Raw genomic sequence first — 17,666 nt, forward strand, 5'->3', positions numbered from 1 at the left:
AGGGGTGAGAATAAGAACTGCTGTCAGCCACCCTGACACTGCAGCGACCCTGACTCACCACTAGATGTCAGCACGACGCCACTAATTCATCTGAAAAATCACAATCATACAGAAACTTTCAGTGGATTCAGCTGCAGGTTTGAAGAGTAAAAGCAGTTTAAAGCAGGTATTTTATATTTTGTTGTTAGATCACTTTATTGTCTTTATTCTCTCTATACAAAGACACAATAGTTGCATTTAAGGACTGTCTAGAAAATCTTAATAATACGAGAATAAATGAATTTAATACGAGCAGTTCCTGCAGTACTGAGAAGTGACTGTAGGGGGATGAACACAATAAAAGGAGTTGCACTAAACAAACTTTCACCAACACAGTCGCTGCCTTCACACCGCACTGTGTCCAGCATGGCCTCCCCGGCAGCAGCTGCCCGGTCCCTCCGGCTCTCTGCGCTCTGCGCTCGGACAGCGCCGGAGCCCCGGACCGGTTCGGAGCTCCGACCCGGAGCGTCCGCACCCAGAAGAAACCTGAGCGTCCAGACGACGACTGAGGCGGGAAGGCTGAAGGGCATCGATGACCTGCCCGGGCCCAGTATGTCCACCACTCTGTACTGGTTGTTTGTCAAAGGTTACGCGGAGAAGAGCCACCTCCTGCAGGTACGCGCTGCCCCTGACTGACAACAAATAACTGAGAATTGATTCATTATTAGTATTTTCATGTTATGAAATATGTTTATGATTATTTTAGGTTGTAGTCGTGGGTTAAGTGCAGTATTTTAGGAAACATTAACACAAACATTAACTAAAGTTTATGTAAATGTAGAAATGATCTCTTTTTCCTGAATTGAAAAATACTTTTAAAATGTTTTTAAGGCTTCAGGTTGTTATATTGTGATTTAGAGACACAACCATCTGAATTTGAGTGATATAATTACCCAGAATCCCATTTTCACCAAGTCTCAGGAGTAATTTTATTGTTAGGAACTTGTTAATTGCTGCAGACATTTTACACACAGGAGGAAAGAAAGTAGTTGTAACAGTATCACAATGTAAAAATGCAGTAATATGCAGTGTAGTGTGGTAATAGTACAAGTATTTGTTGCAGCAAAATGTACTCAATTATTGAAAGTAAAAGAACTCACTGTTTCAGACTATTAGATAGAATATATCTGTATATTATTGCATCTGTTAGACAATTAAATCTACATAATTATGGAGCTAATTATATATTTTGGTTGAACAGGTTCATAAAAAAGTAACCAGTTACTCTAGATGTAGTAATTTAATACAATGGAAGTTTTCCGGTTGTACAAGTATCTCAGAAATCAGCTGTGTCAATGTTTAAATTCTGGTTCACACTGTCATTATTCCTCAGGGTTTACAGAGGAGTCTGTACGGACCCATTTGGCGCTCCAGGTTCGGCCCGTTCGACCTCGTCAACGTGGCGACTCCGGAGCTCATAGCTCAGGTGATCCAACAGGAGGGTCGCTACCCGGTCCGGGCCGAGCTGCCGCACTGGAAGGAGTACAGGGACCTGAGGGGGCAGGCCTACGGTCTGCATGTGGAGTGAGTGGAGACGGACGCCGCGGCGGGACAAATAATAACCTTTAAAGAGTTAAAGCTTCATGTTTTTGAAAGTCTGATTTCTTGTGAAGGGGTCCCTCAGGGCGCCTTCATGGGTCACTTCGAATCTGTAATCTGAAGAACATTAAAGCTCTGTCACTTTCCAGCACAGGACCAGAGTGGTACCGGATCCGCAGCGCCCTCAACCCCAAGATGCTGAAGCTGCGGGAGGTGTCGGCCTTCGCCTCCACCATCCACCGCGTGGTCGGAGATCTGCTGCGACGCGTCGAGCTCCTCCGCAGCCGGAGTCAGGACCAGGCCACGGTTCCAGATCTGGCGTCTGAGCTCTACAGATTTGGCTTTGAGGGTAAGAGGCGCTGCAGCGACACTCGGAGTGGAGGGCACAGAGGGAAGCGAGTCCTCTGAACCTTTTCCCGCTCCCCCGCAGGCATCTCCTCCATCCTGTTTGAGACCAGGCTGGGCTGCCTGCAGGAGGAGATTCCCCCGGACACGCTGCGCTTCATCGCCGCCGTCAACAACATGCTGACGCTGTCTGACATGGTGGTGCTTTTCCCCCGCTGGAGCCGCAGCGTCCTCCCCTTCTGGAAACGCTTCGTTCAGGCGTGGGACGACCTCTACGACGTAGGTAGGCAGCAAGAGAAACGACTGAAGGGGGAAATCTGCGTCTTTTCAGGTTCCAGTTTCACGTTTGACATCCATGTTTTTTCACCTGTGCGTCTGTTCGGCAGCTCAGACCCTCATCGACAGGAGGATGGCTGAAATCGGAGCGCAGGTGTGCAGCGGCGAGCCGGCAGAGGGCATGTACCTGACTTACCTGCTGTCGTCTGACAAGATGAGCAGAGCCGAGGTCTACATCAGCGTCACGGAGCTGCTGCTGGGAGGAGTCGACACGGTGAGGGGGGGGGGGGGGGACACTGTTTGTGCTTCTTCATGAGATAAAACTTCTCCCACACGGTGAGACGTATTTGTTCCAACAAACGTGTTTGTGTTCTGTGTTGATGATCTCCTGCGCTGCTTCTGACCCGAGGGAGGAAACCCAGCGAGCTGCAGCTGGAAGGTGAATCGTGCTGCGGATGAAATTTTAATGGAGGAAACTGATGTTTGTTTCACAACTTCACATTCCAGTTCATCACTCGTCATCATCACTCTTTCCAAATTAGGAACGCAGTTCTGTCCGACAGCAGTTTCTCCTCCTCTTGGTCTCATTTGTTTTGTTTGAGTCAGTGAAGTAGATTCTATTCATTCTTTCCATCTGAGGCGAGTTGCGTTCCTGCGTCTTTAAGACCCGACTGTTTATGCCAAATCTGAAAGTACAAAAATATCTGAACCCTGAGCAGAGGAAACCCGATCGTTTGTTGGAACCTGTCGGGTTTTGCAATTCTTTATTTCCTGGACAGTTGAGAGCGTTTCACCTGTTACAGAGAAACAGCCTGGAAGTTACACAGTCCTGAGAGACAACAATATGTGTCCAGTCGAACTTCCAATAACTATTTTACAAACTGAAAAGGGGATGTGTATTAACCCAGATGTGCATTAACATGTTGGGAACTGAGTAAAGCGTAACGTTGCAGAAGAAGAAGGTTCAGACTTCATTAACTGTGTTTTCCTCTGTGGGAGAGCGTTGGGTTTTTCACCAGCTGAAATCAGTGGAAGTGGAGAGAGACACATGTAGTAAAGGGAATCAGACCGGTGACATGCTGCTCAGGGTTCACACTTCCTATTTCTGAGGAAACCAGTTCAAAGTGCTGATGTCTGAATTACTCATTTTTTTCATGATTCACATGAGCCATAATTTTAGTGAAAAAGGCAGGAAAAATCCCCTTACATGTAAATAGACTTTATTATAGTTTCATTTCTTACATCTTTCTTCTTTATTAATGTACACATAGTAAAACAAACGTTTTTACAACTTTGAGCTTTTCTATCATGATATTTTGAGGGATTGTGACTAAAGATATGAAGATTTATATTTCATATATCTTGGCTTCCTGGCAGGTTATGGTTTGTGCAGAGCTGGGGGCTGGGAGCTGGGGGCCGGGAGCTGGGGGCTGGGAGCTGGGGGCTGGGGGCTGGGGGCTGGGGGCTGGGAGCCGGGGGCCGGGAGCCGGGGGCCGGGAGCCGGGAGCCGGGGGCCGGGAGCCGGGAGCTGGGAGCCGGGGGCTGGGGGCCGGGGGCCGGGAGCCGGGGGCCGGGAGCTGGGGGCCGGGAGCTGGGGGCTGGGAGCTGGGGGCTGGGGGCTGGGAGCTGGGGGCTGGGAGCTGGGGGCTGGGAGCTGGGGGCTGGGAGCTGGGAGTCGGGAGCTGGGAGCTGGGGGCTGGGGGCTGGGGGCTGGGGGCTGGGAGCTGGGGGCTGGGGGCTGGGAGCTGGGGGCTGGGGGCTGGGAGCTGGGAGCTGGGGGCTGGGGGCTGGGGGCGGATTAAAAGCTGCTTCACAAAGAGAGAAATGAATGCATGAAGAAATCATCAGAGGGTTGATGTCACACACCAGGATAGAGGTGTGGACTCGGGACTCGTTAGTCTTGATGTGCGGCTGCCGGATCGTACCTGTAACTGTGACCTTAACCCACATCTGTCCGCATCAACGCTGATGTTTCCACACCAGCGTCAACAAGACAAACTCTGACCCAGTTGCAGAAATGTGTCGTAGTGACGCCTGGAGGTGAAAGAACGGCGTTCATGCTCCAGCAGCTTTCAAAAGATCACAACCTGTCAGAGTCCGGCTGTTGTGTAACTTGAAGGCGTTGAAGGTGAAATACAAAAGCCGAGAAAATAACCATCAGGCTTTTCGTGTCACCAGGCAACAACCTGTGGATTTAGATGTAATAAAACTCCCCGAGGCTTTGTGCTGCTCCCGGTGGAATCAGATGAGTTTTGCTCGAGGGAATCAAAACCTGAAACTGCAGGAACGCACTCGGAGATAATCGCAGACGAGGTTGCTGCACTTACCTGTCTGGCTGCATTCCCAGGTGTGGTCGGGACTTGTTGCCATTGTTTTAACCACCAGCTGTGGGTTTGTGAACTCTAAGACCTGGGTGTCACTGCAGGTACAGCAGCGATCATCCAGGTCTTATCATCACAGGAACCTTTGTTTTCATTTGTGGATTCTTGATTCAGTCCAATAAATCTGATGGTTTTGTGTGATGATGTTTAATCTTTGAAGTGTTTGCGTGTTTGGAGGCTGCAGGTTTGCTTTGCTGTTTGTGTTGCAGCTCAGATGCTTCAGTTTGAGCATTAAAAAAGACGCATTGTCGGCTTTTTACTGACTGAGCAGAAGAGTTTTAATGTTCCAATATGTCGCTTTAAACATGACACAAACAACAGCCTCCTCTGTGTTAAAGATAGGCTCCATGTTTCCTCCTCTCTGTTTCCTCCTCTGTTTCCTCCTCTCTGTTTCCTCCTCTCTGTTTCCTCCTCTGTTTCCTCCTCTGTTTCCTCCTCTGTTTCCTCCTCTCTGTTTCCTCCTCTGTTTCCTCCTCTGTTTCCTCCTCTGTTTCCTCCTCTCTGTTTCCTCCTCTCTGTTTCCTCCTCTGTTTCCTCCTCTGTTTCCTCCTCTGTTTCCTCCTCTGTTTCCTCCTCTGTTTCCTCCTCTCTGTTTCCTCCTCTGTTTCCTCCTCTGTTTCCTCCTCTCTGTTTCCTCCTCTCTGTTTCCTCCTCTCTGTTTCCTCCTCTGTTTCCTCCTCTGTTTCCTCCTCTGTTTCCTCCTCTGTTTCCTCCTCTGTTTCCTCCTCTCTCTGTCCCATGACACCAGTTTAACACACACAGACGAAGAAAAGGGTTTTTACAAAAACCTGATGAACATATTTTCTCCTTTTTAAAATGAAATACTTTATTGTGTCAGTTAATGTCAATGAAACATTACACGTTTCTTGTTATTCAAACATTTTGACACAAACTTTTTAACCTTGTGTGTGTATGTGTGTGTGTGTGTGTGTGTGTGTGTGTGTGTGTGTATATTCTGTGGTAAGAAGAGATGTTAACAGTCTCTGAACACGTACTACATCTACAGCTGTCGGCACTGTGTGTAATTGTCTGACGAATCATTGCTTCTGTAAATATTTAAAGTCTTCACAGTCGTCACCAGAACAGGAAGGAGCCTGTTTCATTTCATTGAGGAGTGAGGATTATTTTCCGACTGCACACTGACTCTTCTCAGTGTTTCTTTTAGTTTTAGACATTTTAAAGTGTGAGGACGCGACAGAATCAAAACCTGCTTAGAATTACACGTAAGACGGATTATCTCCACAGAACAGTCCGGTCACATGAGTCAAGGTTTATTCTGATTTCTCCGTCCTTTCCCTCCTCTCGTTCTCCTCCCTCCTCCTCTCAGACGTCCAACACCTTGTCGTGGACGTTGTACCACTTGGCGCGGGACCGGCGGGCTCAGGATCGACTGTACGGCGAGGTGAACGCCGTGTGTCCCGACGGACGGGAGCCGACCACGGACGACCTGAGCAGGATGCCCTACCTGAAGGCCGTCATAAAGGAGACGTTACGGTGAGCTGACGTCTGAGGAAGAGGCGGGTTTGACCTTTTATGACCCTGAAAACGAACCAGTGTCTACATGATCTTTTTAAACAAGTTTTAAATCAATTTTATTTTTAAACACACAAAAAACAGAAAACAAGAGAAACTCTGTACAGACCTCCACCTGGTGATGAAGGAGGATTTATTTCGACCTGAGGGAATAAATGCATCATGGGAACCAAAGAGAGGCTCTAGGACTTAAAATGACTCACTCAGAAACGGTCTGACATCAGCTCTTGTGTCTGACGGGAGAAGCTCAGGGAGACGTTGATGGAGCAGGAAACAGGAAGAAGCCTCTGTTTGTTTCTCAGTCTGTTGTGGTTGATAGAGCTCTGCTGCGTTAACCTCCCTTAACGAGACTCGTTATCGGTCTTGAAGGAAACACTATCGCAGGGAGATTTCCTGAAGCACAAGAACAACAACAGAACTCCTTCGGTTTGTTATTGAGCGACAAACTGAGATGAAAGATTAAAGCAGAGCGACGCTGCAGGAGCGTCAGTGTAGACGAGGTCAATAAATAATGGGTGAGCAGCAACTGGACAAAGGTAAAACCTGCAGAGAGGAAGTGAGTTAAGAGGTGTTCTTGTGTGTGTTGGTAAATCATCAGTCATGTTGCATGAGCTCTCGATCTGGTGACATCCACAGTAGACAGCGCAACTCCAGAAGGCCGCAGAGGAAGTTCACTTCCTGCTGCTGATTTTATTATCAAGACGGCGTCTCAGACTTTTGGAAACTCTGCTGGACCTGTTTTATTTTGAAAACTCCACGGTGGCGTTGTAGTCTGGACGACAGACCTTTGGAAACGACAACGCAGACACACACGGTCTCTCCTGATTGGCTCTTATCAGCCTCACCAGCCGTTACTGACCCTATTGTCTTTGCTAGCAGCTGTTGTTCAGTTAAACGCTTCCTGTTTACACCGGCTCACACATGCCCAGTGCACGTGGTCATGTGATACGCCTTCTCAGGTGGGTCAGTATGGACGGCCGATCCTGGGAGGTTCTGATCCAAATCTGATGGATCAACACTGTCACGTCTCAGAATCAACTCGTAAAGTCAGAAAACATTTATTATTGTTTTTGGACTTTTCACAGATTCAGTAACGACAGTGTTTCTGTAGAAGAACATGAACCCGTGCGACGTGCTCCGAGTAGTGAAGCCGTGTCACACCTGATGTGGGAGGAGTCAGCATGACTCACTAATCCAAATAAAATGTGTTTGTAGGTGTTGTTACTCACCTCTCAGCACTTTAAGGTGCCACGTCTTTAAAATGTTTAAAATTTCTACTTAAAAAATCCAAATAACTACATGGAATATCCTGGTAGAGTTAATGAAATTAGAGGCTTAAGAAGAGTGAGGCAGGAGTGCACACTGAGTATTGTTTGTTCAGTAATGTTTAATGAAGTCACATGAAGGCAGATTGTATGAACTGGTGCGGCAGACTACAGTAATCTGGACATCAGCCGACATGATACACACACACACACACACACACACACACACACACACAGTAACAGGGAGCTTTCACAACATCATGTGATGCAACAGAGCAGATGGAGATCCTCATGGTGTCGGGATGAGTTCTTACCTGAAACCTTCCGTCCAAATAACAAAGTCTTGATTCATCGTCTCCATGAGTCACAGATCACTGCCATGATTTTATGGACACCCGCAGCGACTCCCTACAATCTGCCACAGTTGCCGTGTTCTGCTGCAGGAGCATCATTCCAGTCGGCGTCTGTAATCTGGAGCTCTGTCATGTCTGTTGACATGATTTAATAACGTAATAAAGAGAAAGGTTCTCTGCAGGTCGTGTTTCTCTCTGATCTCTGTGTCTTCCTCCACCAGCCTTTATCCCGTCGTCCCCGGAAACGGACGCTTCGTTTCAGAGAACGAGGTGATACTGGACAACTATTGGTTCCCAAAGAAGGTGGGGAGGCGGAGCCAAAAGAAATCTGTGAGTTCTCCTTTAACTTTAACATCAGAACTTAAACTTTGTGATCGTTCTTTCTCTTCAGACTCAGTTCCATCTGTGTCATTACGCCGTCTGTCACGATGAGGCAGAGTTCGTCGACGCAGAGAGCTTCATCCCGGAGCGTTGGCTGCGCGAGACGGCCAGAGCGACGCCCGGCTTCTACCAGCACCACCCGTACAGCTTCATCCCGTTCGGCGTCGGCGTGCGAGCCTGCGTGGGGAAGAGGGTGGCGGAGATGGAGATGTACTTCGCTCTGTGCAGGGTGAGAGACAAACACGCTCTGAAATCTTGCTGTTGAATCACAGACTAACGTTAAACTGAGGAAACGAGCCTCTCATCAGTGCGTGTGTCGCCCTGCAGCTGATGCAGCACTACCACGTCCAGCCGGAGGACGGCGCCCCGGCTGTGGAGCCGAAAACCCGAATCCTGATGATCCCTTCCAAGCCCATCAACCTGCGCTTCCTGCCCAGAGTCTGATGAGGGCAGCGCAGGTGCTGACACTGAGACTCCTCCCCCAGGAAGCAGCCAATCACAGCCTGACCTCAGACTAAACTGTTCTGCTCTTTTGTAATTGTGGAGGTGTTAGAGTGAAAGACTCGAGCTGAAGTGTTTTATCTGCAGATATCAGCACGATCAAATCACTCATTTAAACATCAGGTGTAAAGAGAGATGATGTGTGTCCACCTGCAGCGTTGGTGTTTAACACACCTGGTGTTATTATTGCACCAATAACACCACAGGATAAATATCACACAAGAACACAAATTGCTGAAAATTTGACAATGACAAAAAGTTTTTCCCTCCTAAACTTGCTCAAGTGATAAATGAATGGACTTTTAGATCAGTAGCAAAGTAGAGAATCTAAAATATTAAATTTCTTATGCAAACTGTTGAATAAAAGCAGCTCTGAAGTTTTAAAGTTTTCTTTTCCTGCGCGACAGGATTTATTTTTAATCTGTTCCAGAGTTTCCAAGACAAAGACGAGGAGTGGAGGTTCTGGTTCCTGCAGAGTAATGATGTTGGCTGGCTTCACGACACACACACACACACACACACACACACACACACACACACACACACACACACACACACACACATTCTCAGCCTTTTTTATTTGATTGTTGAACTTTGAACTTAAATAAGTAAATAATCATATTTACTGCAATGTTTGTAGAGTAAGCAGCTGCATACAGTGTGTGTGTGTGTGCGTGTGTGTGTGTGTGTGTGTGCATGTGTATGTGTGTAGGTGTGTGTGTGTGTGTGTCCCTGCACATGTAGATGAGAACTTGCTGACTCCATGCACCTTGCACAAACATGTTTTTTTACCACTTTGTGATTTCACAAACCCATGTGATCCGTCTGAGGTGACAGCTGTGGTTTCCAGGGTGTCGAGAGGACGCAGGGTCCACACTGCCCCCCTCTGACAGTGAGGTGGAACTGCAGCCTCTCTTTAACTTTTAATCACTTTAATAAGGAGACATTTTTCTGCTTTTATTCACTTTTATTCAAAACACGTCACGTTCAGCAGAAAGTTTCTGTTTCACATTAAACACAAAATGTAGTTTTAAGGAGGAGGGAAGGAAAGGAAGGCAGAACCAGGAAACAGGAAGGACACGACTCAGGGCGGGAAAGTGTTTACATGCTGAACTGGAATCAGTGGAAAAGTTGAACCAGCAGCTAAAACTGAAAACATCTGTCATTAACACAAAACGGTGATTTAACTTTAAGCTTTTGCTTCTTTAAGTTACAAAAAAAACAACCTGTAAAATATGTTTCTCCTCGTGTTCGTAACAAAGTGTGACTGAAAAATTTGATAAATCTCTTTAATGTTCCTGCGGATGTTGTTTTTCTAACAATGTGAATTCAAATTTTCTACAATATATGTTAGTATGTAATGCAGCTCTTGATATGTTTAATGCTGAACAAATATAAATATAAATAAATACAAATAAATGAATATAAATGTACATTTTCAGTGTTTTTTGTCTAGATTTTGGCCCTTCCTCCACACAAGCTCTTCTGAGGGTCCAGGGGCAGTTGCCAGCCGATAATCCAGCCTCTCAGGGCAGATGTGGTGATGTGGTCCAGCTGCAGCAGATGTGTAAATGACTGAATCCTGCTGGACCTTAGTGCAACAGTAAAGACAAGATGTATCACAACACAGTCAAATCCCAGACGTGTCAGTCTTATTTTGAAGGTTAAATAACTCCACTTCCTGTGCTCTCGCTCCTGGTTGGCTCGACTCTGCTGCTGCTGCCCCGCCCACTGCAAAAAACTCACATCCAAGTGACTTTATTTTTATCTGCACAGGTAACAACAGTGATTTTGGCTCCTGCTGCATTTAGATCTATAGAGCTGATGCTCCGATCCTAAAGTCTGATGTTATTATGTATTATATTATTTCATTTTTAATACTGATGAATTCATGTATAAGTGACATTTTAATAGTAATTGTCTCATTTTTAATACTTTAAGTTTAGTAATTTATTCAGGTACTGTATTCTAATATAATTTTGAAGTATTTGTGAGTATTTTACGTGAGTATTTCCATGTTATGACACTTAATACTTCAATTCCACAACAGGAAAATATTGTACTTTTTGACTCCACTGTATTTACAGTTAAAGTCTATAAAATACTAAACCTCGTAAAAGATTCAACTCAGTTTCCGCTCTGCATTAAACACCTGGAGGCACCAGTGACGCAACATCAGAGAGCATCATCATCACGGCCCCTCACATTTATCTGGTGACCCTGTGGAGGGGCCCGAGCCCCAGCTTGGGAACCACCGGACTAAGATGAGTGCATCTTCTTTTAAGGCTTTAAGTACATTTACCTGACAGTATAAAGTCCTTTTTACTAAAGTGGGATTTTAAATACTTTTAATGGGAGTTTTTCACATTGTTGCTGGTGCTTTCAAGTAAATAAATAAAGTAGGAATAAATGCAAATAAAATAAAGTAGCTCAAAGTGGTAAAAGTTAAACTGCATATTATAGTTTGTATATGAAATACGGATACAATAATACATTTAGAAATATATTAAAAATGTAAAAGTAAATAAAATGGGTTCTGACTGTAACAACCGTCAGTGTGTTTCAGGGTGTGTTTACGGTCTCGGCCTGCAGGCGGCGCTGCGGGGCAACAACACGGTGAATGTGATGCAGATTTTGGCTTTGATGAGTCCGGACTCGTCACTTCTTGCAGCGGAGGCCACCGCGATCACCCGACGCACTACGTCCCCGAGAGAGGCTCCATATCCTCCCTCCATCCCTCCATCCAGACCGGAGCCTTGCCTCACATCCACACACACACACTCACACACTCCTGCTCCATGTCCGGAATGTAACCCGGGTTATTCTTCATTTTAGCCCGGCTCCTGTGTCCTCCTTTCTTCAGCCCCCATGGAGGACTGAGGGAGGTCGGGATCCAGCGCCCTGCAGGCTGCCGGGGAGAGAGGGAGCTCCACACCGACGGAAGCACACCCAGGTCGGGGACGGCAGCGTCGGAAATGGTCGGTGTTTCTGGTTCTGGAGGCTCGTTTTACCGTCATGTGAACGAAGCCGAGGCGCGTCAACCTGCCGGGGATGACGGTGAGTGGCCGATTGACGCGCACGGTGCGTCTCTTTTGTCTTAGATACACGCACACGCACGCACACACACACACACACACCTGCTGTGAAACACGGTGAAACCGGGGGTAAAAACCCGGATCACTGCGGTGTAAATGGAGCTGAGGTCGGTGCTGTCTGACCCGGATGGGTCGATCATTGAGTCAGAGTCAGTTGCTTCTGATTACAAGCAGATGGATGGATGAACGGATGAATGCACTGATGGATGGATGAACGGATGCTGTGTTTACCAAAGAGAGAGTTTGTCCGTTATGTGTTAGACCAGTGGGGGAGTTTGAGCTGTCCCAGCGGTCCCTGAAGGGGTCTCAAACAAACTGTTTTAATCCTAGGTTCCTAATATTCAAGAGTGTAGGAGTAATAATTAGATTATCGGCTTTTAATTGATTAATCTCTGTTTAAATCTGGATTTATCAATTAATCATGAGCCAATCAATCAACAAAAAATACCAATACTCTAATTTCAGCATCTTAAATGTGACGATTTGCTGCTTCTCTGTGTTTAATATCTTTGTAAATGGAATATCAAAAAGTGATTTATGGACATTTATTTTCAGTATTTTATGATCTTTTATATTTAAATTGATTGACAGAATTAAAATCCATATCGATCTGGGTTGAGCTGGAGTTAACGAGATGAACTTGAAAAGGTCCTGGATGAACCTGGAGTCCGAGGCTTTTAACGTGTTTCTATTTGTGGCTGATGGAAATGTGTGAGCGGCTTGGAGGTCGACCAGCTGGATCTTCATCTTTAATTTGTTAATTAGAGAGAAGAGTGATGAGACGATGGAGGACGGATCCTAAAGTGACTGACACGGTTTATTATCACAATTATTTGCACTATTAATTGCGACAGTAAGACACATTTTGGTGCTGTCAACATGACATTATATTTGATCATCCCCAGGCTCCGAATGCTGACGCAGGATTGGCTGAATTTTGAAAGCAGGAAGTGTTGAAATCAGATTATGTTTGTGTGTTGGAGACGAGACCTGGACATGTGTGATTGGATTTTCCTGTCATGTCCAGGTGTTGAGTGATGCAGACTGGTGTTGTGGTGCCTTCAAGTGCATTGTTATTTTTGTTTTTTAAAAAAAGAAATGCTTCACTCAAGTATTTTTTATTAATGGCCGTGTCCATTTTTATTGTAAACCACTTGAACATCTCGCTCAGAGCGCATTTAACCTTGCATACTGAAAAATACGCCGGCGTCATTTCAGGGCGGCATTTCTCCTTTTCTTTCCACAGATGCTTCAGTTTTGAAATTCAACAAACAGCATTTCAGCTCAGGAATAATCGCTGTGTTGAAGTTATGAAACGGTGCGTTTGTGCGCTCTGACAGAAACCCTGCAGTGTGTATTCACTGTGTCAGGCCGCCGTCTTATCAGCGCAGTCAGGCGGCGCAGCTGGAGCTCTGCGGCCCGCCGGGGGAATGAAAAATGCCACAACACGTCGCCTCAGATTCCGCCAGTGGGTCAACATCTCCGGCATGGTGCTGCTCGCATCCCCCCCCCCCCCTCCTCCCCCCCCCCCTCGCTATCTGAGTCGAGGATGAGTTTGTTCTCTTGTCACTGTGATCTGATATAAACAGCAGGTTGGACTCAAACCAAGAAAACATGACGGCCAAATGCCTCATTTGTGCTCTCATCTTGTGCAAAACAAGAACCTGAATGCATCACGGTGTGTGTCATATTCCCAGATTGCACAGATTGATCATGCGGTGAAAACACACACAGGTCGTGTTCTCTCTCTCTCGTGTTGCGTTCTGGTGCCGTGTTGTGCAGAGGCAGAAGTCTGAGAAGCTGCAGGAAGCGTCGTTTCCTCCGAGGCGTTCAGGGTCCAGATAATTAGCGTGTGGTCTCAGACAGCGAGCGGAGACCCGCAGGCTGCTGAGGGCCAGATGTTTGTTCAAAGAAATAGAGCCTGTTGTCGGAGCTGACAGGTGCAGGGAGGTGGACCAGGCCGCCTGAGGAGAGTCTGGAGTCTCCGCCCACATTCAGGATTTAAACTAAACAAACAGGAAGTAGTTTAGATTATTTCAACAGTCACTTCCTGCTTTTCTCTCTTTAACCTCACTGTAAATATGAAGCGTTTTTTTCTTTTGTAGAGCAAAGAATTAACTGAATCAAAATAATGATCAGCTGTGTAGACTATAGTAGATTATCACTGTTATCGATGAGCCTATTGATTATTTATTGAGATAAAAAGATGAAATAAAACAGAGAACTGGTCCGTCACAGTTTCCTGGACTCAAATAACCTCAGATATCATCAGAACGTCTGCGACCTCGGAGCGAGCGTAGAGGTCACAGGCAGAATCACTGGGCGGCTGATGATCACAGCTCCTCACGTTGGAAACGCTGCGAGTGTCATCGACCCACCTGCTGTGTGATCACACGGGCCGGGCCGTGTGAGGGCGAACAGAGAGGATCATGGGTTATTCCCGCACGTGCGTCTATGTGTAATTAGTTCAGTGTTGTTGATTGCAAACATTGATCGGCTTCGATCGGCTTTCATGAGCCAGACGTCAGGAGAAGGTTGTTGTTGATTTGTTTCTGACACGTAATGTGAATAAAATCCCATTTAAAGGTAAAATGAAATGACATTAGTGGCTGTAACGATGGAGTTCTGGTGGTAAGTTGGTTCTTCTCATGATGACGTCCTCGCTGGTTCTTTGTTTGGCATGTATTGTACAGGTATGTGGCCTTAGGACTCATTTTGATCTCATCGGCCAAACCACCACCTCTGATTGGACGAGGCATGTGGGTGGAAACACGTCAACCAATGAGGAAGCAGCTAGCATTAGCAAAGCAATAAACACAATATACAGCTTTGCAGATGGCTTCCGTCTTTTCCTCTTCTTCTATCTTTTTCTTGTTGTTGTTGTTTTTTGGATTTGCACAAACGCGAGGAGGATGTGATGTCATCCGATCGATTGATCAATCTTTATTTTGATGAGGACTCTGGTTCTTCAGGTTAAAATCATGTGTAGATACGATCTGGATCTGATCATGTGATTCTTCAGTTGGAATATCCAAATTAACCTTTAATTACACATTCAATGTTTGTCATCATAGGCCTTGTTACCATAGATACCGTTGCTAAGGCCAACAGCAGTCCGACTTCACTGGGTTGTCGTGGCGTGATGCCGAAGAGAAGATCACTCCTCAGAGTGGCAGACACGCTGAGGTGCGTTCAGGATCCTGCTCTGACTCCTCTGCCTTTAGTTTCTCCTCCATGGGAGCAAACATCATTGGTATTCCTGAGCGGCTCGCTCGGGGCCGCTGGGGGGGGGGGGGCAGAGACCTGGCTGGGGGACGTTCAGTCATACTGAGCAGCAGGATTAAGTCGGTGTGAAAAAGAAAGGGAGCTTTTATTGAAGGAGGGCGACGTTTACGCAAGAGTGACTCGTCAACTGGAAGGAGACGGTTCCTAGAAGTCGTGAAACGTGCCGCTGCAGGTCTGAGACACCTGAGAGGAACCTGCTGCTCCTCTTCTTCTTTGGTTTTTGACAGCTGGTGCAGACAGAAGAGTTATTGTGAAAGAGCTGCTGTTATCCAGAGCTCGCCCCACCTCTTCACCTCGGTGTCACACAGATACGAGGATTATCCTCGCCGCTCAGACGCAGCAGAGGTCGATGTCAAGTGGTCGCCGCGGAGAAGATTAATTTGCATCATTATCCTTCATGAGTCAAACAAGTCGACATGTGAACGTTTAGTTTTACATATAAACATTTAATACACAATACTACAAGAGAAAACAGCTGTTGTAAGTCTTTCTGGGTCGGTCTAAGGATTTACTGCTTCACTGCAGCAGCTCAGTAATTAAATATTCAGTGAGTTTGGCCTTTTAAAGGTCCCATACAGTCTGAAGGCAGATGTCCATGTCTTCTCTGATTATAAAGCAACTTCTATATTAATACTGTGAATTGATCTAAATATTATTTTGATTGTGAAAGTACAGTGAGATGGTAAACATGGTAATATATCTTCTCATGGATCAACGCTTCAAAATAAAAGACAGGAAGTGTAAAATATGAACCTTGAAGTTGGCGACATCAACAGGTCTGAATCTGAAACTTTAATCTCGTCGTCATGGATCAGGTTCACGCCTCATTTATCGGACGTGTTTCATTCTGATGAAACTACGTTTAAAAACTTGTGGTTTTGAACCAGATTTAGTTTTTAGCCGTGAATCCGAACCTGAGCTCACTGAGGACTGACGGGGATCCTCTGTGAAACCCAGACTGGTTTCAGTGAATGGATTGTTTCACAGTCTTGTTGCGTTTCTCTTCATCACTGTAATTTAAATATCTTTGAGTTTTGGACAAAACATTTAAAGATGAAAGTCTGAGCTCGGAGAACTTCTTTAGTTTTTATATTTTATAGATAAAGATAGTTTGTGTGGAGGCTCGTGATGGATGCTGCTCTCTCAGCAGCTCAGGGTGAAAACAGTCTGACTCGGACAAAGACCTCAGTGTCATCCTCCTCCTCCTCCTCCTCCTCCTCCTCTCTTCCTCTTCCTCCTCACTCCGATCCCTCCATCAGCAGATTCTCCACATTCTGCCCAATCAGAGGAAGTGACAGCAGCCGCACGTGGTTTTAATAAGTGGAGCAGCCCATTCAGTTCTCAGCCTTATGTAACCCGCTCAGCGAGCGTCTGAGGAGGTGTGAGAACGCCTCGGCCCTCTTGGCGCCGGCGGTCGTGTCTAATCCTCGCGGAGTCGTGCCGGTGTTTGTGAGAGAGAGAGAGAGAGAGAGAGAGAGAGAGAGAGAGAGAGAGAGAGAGAGAGAGAGAGAGAAATTGTTCTTCTTCTTCTGGTGGTCTTGGTTTCGCTCTGACTCAGATCATGACTTGGACGGGTTCTTGGCTCTGGAAATCCGTCCTCAGCGGAAACCATCACCTGCTGGACGACATCCCGCCCACATGGTCCCGCCCACATGGTCCCGCCCACATGGTGATGAAGACAGATGTAAAAACCTTCATCAGCACAGAAACACATTCTCCTGCTGAACAATTAGAAACTCAGATCTGCATCATGGAATCAGTGTCGGCCGTTTTCCTTCAGCAGTCAGAGATAGAAGATAATTGGGTCTTTGTATAAACTGTTTTTGGGTCAGTGACGTGACGCCTACATTTTCTGTCTGAGTGCGATTTCCTTCCAGTTAAAGAAAGGTTTAAACTCACAGAAAGATTCTGTATATGTAGTGACTCTCCCGGACACGACTTTTCAAAAACCTTCAGCTGTTTGTCTTTTTTTTAAAGATCTTGTGGAGGATTTTTCTCTCAGAATAACGTGTCCGTCTCTGTGAAGCACAAACTGTCCCTGGAAAGCTGGACTCCTCCGTCCTGTCATGTCCTGACCCGTCTGACCTGCCTGTTGTCAGTGTTTCTGTCTGACTCAGACACGTGATGACACACACACACACACACACACACACACACACAGATGTCATGATCCTGACATCCACATCCTCCCCTGCACACTGTCACGTTTCCACAGCAACACAGCATTGATTGCCGTGTGCAGAGGGGATGGCGGCCGGCGTGCCAGGTTATCGGCAGGGCGATTGATGACAGCATCCCCTCTCCCTCGCTGTCTCTCTCTCTCTCTCTCTCTCTCTCTCCCTCCCTCCCTCCCTCCCTCCCTCCCTCCCTCCCTCCCGGAAGCTGACACGTAAACCGGTGACACACTCGGTCCTCTGCTGCGAGCGGCGGGACGCTGGCAGCTCGGCTCTGAGCTCGTCCTGAACGGCCCCGGTTCCTGGCAGCTCACCCAGCGGCAGCCTGTTGCCTCGGACGGCTGGTGTGTGACGCCGAGAGACAGAGAGAGGTCTGTGTGCTCCACGGCTGCAGCTCAGCTCCTCGTTAAAGCGCCGGCGTTCAGACGCTGCGAGGAGGGAAGAGGCTGTGGATGAGAACATGTTGCAACCTCGGTGGGACCGGCACTTCGCTCAGGTC

At 46.7% G+C, this 17,666-nt stretch overlaps 2 protein-coding genes across 3 annotated transcripts in view; both read left to right on the plus strand.

Annotated features, from left to right (window-relative positions):
- Positions 1-281: 281 nt before the first annotated feature.
- LOC130165360 (sterol 26-hydroxylase, mitochondrial) lies at positions 282-10,046 on the plus strand. Its single transcript, XM_056370586.1, has 9 exons — positions 282-654; positions 1,373-1,563; positions 1,728-1,927; positions 2,009-2,206; positions 2,310-2,473; positions 5,908-6,074; positions 7,953-8,034; positions 8,123-8,341; positions 8,440-10,046. Exons 1-9 carry the CDS (start codon positions 328-330, stop codon positions 8,554-8,556), a joined length of 1,665 nt encoding a protein of 554 aa, XP_056226561.1. The 5' UTR covers positions 282-327; the 3' UTR covers positions 8,557-10,046.
- Positions 10,047-11,303: 1,257 nt separating this feature from the next.
- Positions 11,304-17,666, plus strand: part of tmem198b (transmembrane protein 198b) — an 18,202-nt gene continuing 11,839 nt past the window's right edge. Inside the window, exon 1 of one of the 2 annotated variants that reach the window (XM_056370599.1) lies at positions 11,304-11,670. The gene's annotated coding sequence lies outside the window, so the exon portion shown is untranslated. Of the gene's footprint in view, positions 11,671-17,362; positions 17,664-17,666 lie in introns of those variants that run through there. The other variant, XM_056370600.1, reaches the window with a different exon arrangement.

The sequence above is a fragment of the Seriola aureovittata genome, chromosome 24 (assembly GCF_021018895.1).
Source record: "Seriola aureovittata isolate HTS-2021-v1 ecotype China chromosome 24, ASM2101889v1, whole genome shotgun sequence".
NCBI classification, from domain to species: Eukaryota; Metazoa; Chordata; class Actinopteri; order Carangiformes; family Carangidae; genus Seriola; species Seriola aureovittata.

Coding starts and splice junctions, on each gene's coding strand:
- LOC130165360 (XM_056370586.1), top strand. CDS start 328: ATGAACACAATAAAAGGAGTTGCACTAAACAAACTTTCACCAACACAG. Junction 655..1,372: donor AGAAGAGCCACCTCCTGCAG/GTACGCGCTGCC, acceptor ATTATTCCTCAG/GGTTTACAGAGGAGTCTGTA. Junction 2,474..5,907: donor TGCTGGGAGGAGTCGACACG/GTGAGGGGGGGG, acceptor TCCTCCTCTCAG/ACGTCCAACACCTTGTCGTG.